At 40.4% G+C, this 6,000-nt stretch overlaps 1 protein-coding gene across 1 annotated transcript in view; it reads left to right on the forward strand.

Annotated features, from left to right (window-relative positions):
* Positions 1–6,000, forward strand: part of LOC108797154 (dynein beta chain, flagellar outer arm-like) — a 337,005-nt gene that overhangs the window by 61,212 nt on the left and 269,793 nt on the right. The window contains exons 32-33 of the mRNA XM_018568726.1: positions 1,922–2,057; positions 3,157–3,300. Of these exons, the coding sequence (XP_018424228.1) occupies positions 1,922–2,057; positions 3,157–3,300 (280 nt within the window). The remainder of the gene's footprint in view (positions 1–1,921; positions 2,058–3,156; positions 3,301–6,000) is intronic.

A 6,000-nucleotide genomic window follows, 5' to 3' on the forward strand; every position in this document is an offset into this window, starting at 1 on the left:
ATGCACTGAAATTTCGTCCGACGAAACGTATCAGCCGAAAATGGCACTTTAGGCAAACTGCCGAAAGTGCCATCTTTTGTCCGAAATTGCGGTGCATCCATAGTTTCTCTCCTCCACACTGGCCATTGCTCTGTGTCCCCTCTGACAGAGTGGAGCATGCAGCGTGGAGGAGAGAAACTGTCAAAATCTGAGTGGGATGGGGGAGGAGAGCGCTGTGAGCATGTCACAGGAGGCTGAGCTATCCCTCAAGCCACCCCGCTCAGCCTCCTGCAAAGATCTAGCAAATTCCTGCCACAGTTTCTCAGCCAGTCAGTAAATATGGTATATTATGTATATAATACCACTGCCATTTTTGACACTAGTGCACAGTTATCATTATTAATGCTTGTAAGAAGAGCTAATTTGTACGGCTCCAATGTCTGTCACAGATAAAATCATAATAAAGGTTTACTATAGCTACGGCATATTAGAGAGGAATTAAATTAAAATTCAAGGAGGTCTGGTGAGTAACATTTTAATTGAGCAGAGGTCCAAATCGCGGTCGGGACAGTCCATGTCCATATATCATTTAGGCGGCATTCACACAAGCAACTGCACTACTACGTACAGCTGCTGGTGTGTGTTCTCAGGCACAGTGCTGATGTGCTGATATTTTTTTTGTTAGCATCCCCCCTTCCCATTTACATACATATAACTATGTGCACGTGTTCATTAAAACCCGATGACGGGGTTGACAGGGTTGGTTTGAATGCTTTTTAAACTTTTTATTTATTTATATTTTTACATTTTTATTTCACTTTTGCTATCACAAAGGGGTCTAACAAGCCCCTAGGTGACAGAATTTGCAGGTGACAGGTTCTCTTTATGGAGGCATCATGGTTCTAATAGACTCTCCTGCCCTCCAATACAGCTGATTAAGCACAGGATTGTATTTAATTGTCTGTTCACCTGACACTTCAGCCGACTTCTGACAGTTCTGAAGCCGGAAGCCCTGAGAGCACAGTGCCCCCTGCTTCACTGATCACAAAGCAGATCGGGAAATGGACATTCCCTGGTCTGTTCCCGCTCTCCATCCTGACACCCTCTGCCATGATCCCAGGTCCCCTAGAAGAGCAGAGGACCCCAAAAACCATAGTGGGGGCGGGGGTGGCAAAATCACAGGCTAGTATAAGTGATCTGGGTGGCTGTACAGCTGTACAGATCAGTTGTAGTTGACAAGCTGGCCCTGCTTACTGAAGCGGAGGGGGGCCTGCACTGAGCAGGCGATCAAGGTTCAGACAGAACTGCCACTTGGTTCGATCAGCGATCCGCCATTTAGTGACCCCTGGTTTATTTTGTAATATTTGGGTGCCTGCATTTCCCAGTATTTACTGGGGTGCTGGAAGGAGGTAAATGCCAATGAATGCAAATTAGGTTAAAAGGCACATTTGTAGTGTGTTGAATGTGCTGCCAATGTGAAATTAGATAGTGAAGCAGGATCAAGCATGGTGTGTTTTCACAAGAATCAATGATGAATTAATGATAAAATTAATGATTTGCCATTTGAAAAGAGTAAGGCTTTCATATCTGGCCAGTGTAACATTGGATATAATATAAATGCATCACATATCACTGACATTTGGAAAATCCAGAAGTTGAAGGTACAGCAGAGAATGTGGCTCGATCAGATAAATGTGAATGGGAATGAGTATTATCAGTGGTTGGAAATTTCTCAGCAGGCATTCAGTGGAAAAAAACCCATAAAATAATTAGCATATTCACCCTTCTCCACTTTATACTATTAATGTACCATATAGTAATACCGTTTTCACAGTAGACCAACGACTGACAACTTGTACAAATGTCTAGAAAGTGATTTGCATTTATTTGGGAACATTCAGCATATTTAAGGCTTATGTTCTTTTTTTTTTTATATAAATAGGTGTTTTCCACATTAGCATTTCGTGTTGCCATGCCTAGAGAAGCCATTTTATTTGCTGATGTGCATCACCATTATTGCCGATTAATGAAATCTGTGGAAGAAAATCCAAACATCTTGCAGAACTGCATGCGAAGAGGTGAGTGGGCCCTCAAATTCTAAAGCACAAAGTGAACACTGTGGGAGCAGCTTTACACCAATTAGGTAATTCCTTAGCTCTCACTTCCTGTAAGCATGTTCCCTGTAGGCAAGAGAGCCCTGACTTTGTATAAAATAGATTTAGTGATGGTAATGATATTAAATGATTGTAATATGTTAGTGATGGTGTAATGAATACAAAACATTGTCAAACGTTTTATTTAACATCTGCTAAAATTCAGCTTTAACCAGTAACAGTTAGGGCTATGCAAGAAAAAAATACATTTGAATCCATTTTTAGCTTAACTAACACTCTTAGAGGACCTGTGTCTGACAACTGCGCTTCTGGTAACTACTAAAACTTTTGCCCTATGGTTCAGAGGAATGTAAACAACTATAGTGCTTTGCATTTGTCATAATTATGACTTCTAGGAAGCTGGGAGACATCATGTGTTACCAGCATGAGTTCATTCAGTTGACAGTGCCATAAGTGGCCTCTCATCAGTAAAGCTGGCCTAAAGGTCCCCACACACCTTACGATAATCGCGGGAAATACCGCGATCGTACGATTATCGTAAGGTGTCTGGAAGCTGTGCGACCTCTACTAATGTAAGGTTGCACGACTTTAAACTTACGAACATGTTTCAAAACCCGCCGAGCATCGTATGATGTTCAGCGGGTGTGTTGCATGTTCGTAAGATAAAAGCCGGACAGGCCGGTGTGCGCAAGCGCACACTGCCCGTTCGGCATTGCGGTAATCGGAAGCCCGCCCCTCAGGGGACGTGGCTTGCGATCATCGCAAGTACGATCTGCCTATGCAAGATAGGCAGATCGTAGGTTTTTTAAAGTACCTTACAACCATCACAAGACAAAAGTCTTGCGATGGTTGTAAGGTGTGTGCCCAGCCTTACACTGGTTGAAATTTAATTAGTGTGTGACCCCGTTGGGGGGACCTGCTCGATATTTCAATTGACTTTTGTCAAAGAAACCAGTTCGAAAAAGCTCAGCTGAACAGTGACCTAAAAGTTAAACATTTTAATTAGACTAATTGTGATGCAAATATGGAAGTGTTGATTAATGAAGAGAAATGTGTTTTCCAGGACTGCAGTCTTTGTTAGACATGCTAAACTATAAACTTGAGCGCTGCCAACATGCTGTCCGATTACATCTAGAACAGAAGAAACAGGCTTTTCCAAGACTCTTTTTCTTGTCCTTGGAAGAAACACTTAATATTGTGTGCTATGGTAAGTCTATGTAATGTGTAGGTGTAACGAAGCCACGACCAAAATGTCATCACTGCTTATAATTGTTGCAGTTGTTGTCTTCTTCAAAAATCTGGGAAATGAATTAATATGAAGACTTACTAGAGTATTTGTATTTATATATATATACTAGAAAAAGTGTGCATGTTTCAAAGTAGGCAAGGTTGGAGATATTAAAAACATAGCTGAAGCAGTTTGTGGGTTTTTTTGTGATATTTAGGGCAGTTTATTTTATTTTATTTAGTGGCTGATTTATAAATCTTCCACCTAGCGTATACCTGGGTGAATGCGGTTCATATGGCGCTACCACCAATAGATGGAGCCAAGGAGCATAGGAAATTCCTTTACTTCTCAGCGCCATCTAGTGGCAGTAGTGCAGTGTGAACTGCATTCACCCTGCTATATGCTAGGTGAAAATGTTGTAAATCAGCCCCTTATTAATTGTATTTATGTATTTTCCTTTTTTTTTTGTATTTGATCATTATTTATGTGCTTTACATTTTGTTTGTTAGTTTCTTGATTAGTGTCTGTTTCCTTTCTTTTTGTGAAGAAACATAAATAATGAGTCTAATGAAAGGCCAGGTTTAGGTCCAGGATAGTTGAAAGGAACTTCCTTAACCCTCAGGGGCCTTTTTAAAGCCCATGGTATCCTTCAAAACCAGAAAAACCATCTGATTTAAACTTCCCCATTGACTACAATGTACAGTATTTAGCCAAAGTGGTAATATTTTACCTACATTTTGGAGAAATGAAAGCCCTCAGTTTTTTACTCATCCCTAGTGATATTAATCAGACACTAGAGTCTAATGGTATTCATAGTTCAAAAGTCATAGAATGTATCCATAGATATGGGATTTAGGCCAGCTTCAAACCCATGCGGTGTGTTGGGTCAAGCGTTAGCATGCATTACATTAGGGCAGCTCATTTATTTTGAGTGGGCTTCCAATGCATTTCAGTGCACAAAAAGCTTCTCTTGACCCTTTTTTTGGAAAAGCAATGTGTCAAAGTGCATTGCTGTTGTGCAAAGGGGGTGCCTTTCAAAATGAAAGTCACCAGAATGTACTAATGCATGCGTTGCCAAATCGTGTGCGTTATTGCAATGAAAAGGTGTGAATGTGCCCTTAGTGTATCCTTATGCCATGTGAATCCACCTAAATCCTGAGCGACGTCTGCCAGGAGTATAGAAACTGTCTTCCCCCCTGCCTCTTTGAGCATTCATTGACACAAAGAGGTTTGACTGTTTATTAAGAACATCTTTATTTGCAAGTAGATAAAAGCACTTGACCTTGCAGTTTTTTTAAAATGTTTTCTTGTTTTAAGCAACAGAAGGAGTGTGGGAATTGTGATAGGAGTATTAAAAAGAAAAAGTATCATTTTTTTCTAGGAAATAAGCTGTCTCACCATTATTGCTTTTTATGGTTGTCTCTGATTATGCTTCAGTCACTTGGGTTATTTAGTAGCATAGTGAACTGTGGGGGGAATTTCTCAAAACTGGAGCGACATATTCTGGAGCAGATTTGCACTTCAACCAATCAGCTTCTCTGTCTCAGAGATGCTGATTGGTTGCCATGGGCAACTGCTTCAGATTCTGTCTGCTCCAGTTTTGATAAATTCCCCCCTATGTGTACTATGTAGTAACAAACAACTAGTAAATAATTAGAAGTTATACACTGGGCAGATGCCATTTGCATAGCACTAGATGTTGCTGATCAGTATAGGAATTTACTTGTCAGTGCCATGCAAATGGCATCTGCCCAGCGTATAGCTACAGCTTTTATAAATATACCACTTAGAGTATATTTAGATTATATATACAGCTAATCCTCGCTTACCGACTTACCTGCTTTGCGACCACTCTCACTTACGACCGTCCTCCGATCGACCTCCGACCTTGCGCGTCAGCATCAGTGCTACGTGTCGCCGGCGGAAGTGATGTCCTCCGTTCTTCACTGCGGGTCCTGGTAAGTATTTCATTGCCCGATGTACAGTACACTGTTCAGTACTGTACATCTGCAACGCTATACAGTACTGTACTAATGCACCTTGTCGTAGGAACGGAACTCGGTCGTTAAGTGAGCAATACCTGTATACATTAAATTAGATAATTCAAAGCTGATTTCTGTTTGACTACTATGTATTTTATCCATTATCCCTTGCTCTCTTATCATTAGACGTTATGCTTCAGTTTTGAAGACAAGAGCACTGTGCAAGTGTTGCAAATAGCAGTCAATTTTGTACTTGAATTTGCTCAGAAAAAGGTTAAAAGAGAAAGCTACTAAATTAAACCAAGTGCATTCCTACTTAGAATATGGCTATTTCCTACTTAATAATTATGAGGTTGTTCTATGATATTTTACTACATTGATGCAGTGCATTATGGGCTATTTATCCTGCCTTCAGTAAAGCCTACCCTTAGACATATATGGAAGGTATCCTATTCCAAGCACCAAATCCTTCTAAATTTTAATTGACATTAAAACCAATTTGTCTGTGATCCTATCTCATCGATGTGTTGTTCAGAGCAGCATGATTTTCACCAAACAGCATGTATATTATTCCTTGTGTTAGCATTTCCAGCATTTAATTCTCTGTCGTTCTCAAGTATGAGTATAAATAAAGCATCAGAGGCACCTCAGGTCACTCCAGAGATATATATGTTAATTTGCAATTCAGGATGTCCCC

This window comes from Nanorana parkeri, unplaced genomic scaffold, assembly GCF_000935625.1.
Source record: "Nanorana parkeri isolate BGI_ZX_2015 unplaced genomic scaffold, ASM93562v1 scaffold1235, whole genome shotgun sequence".
NCBI lineage: Eukaryota > Metazoa > Chordata > Amphibia > Anura > Dicroglossidae > Nanorana > Nanorana parkeri.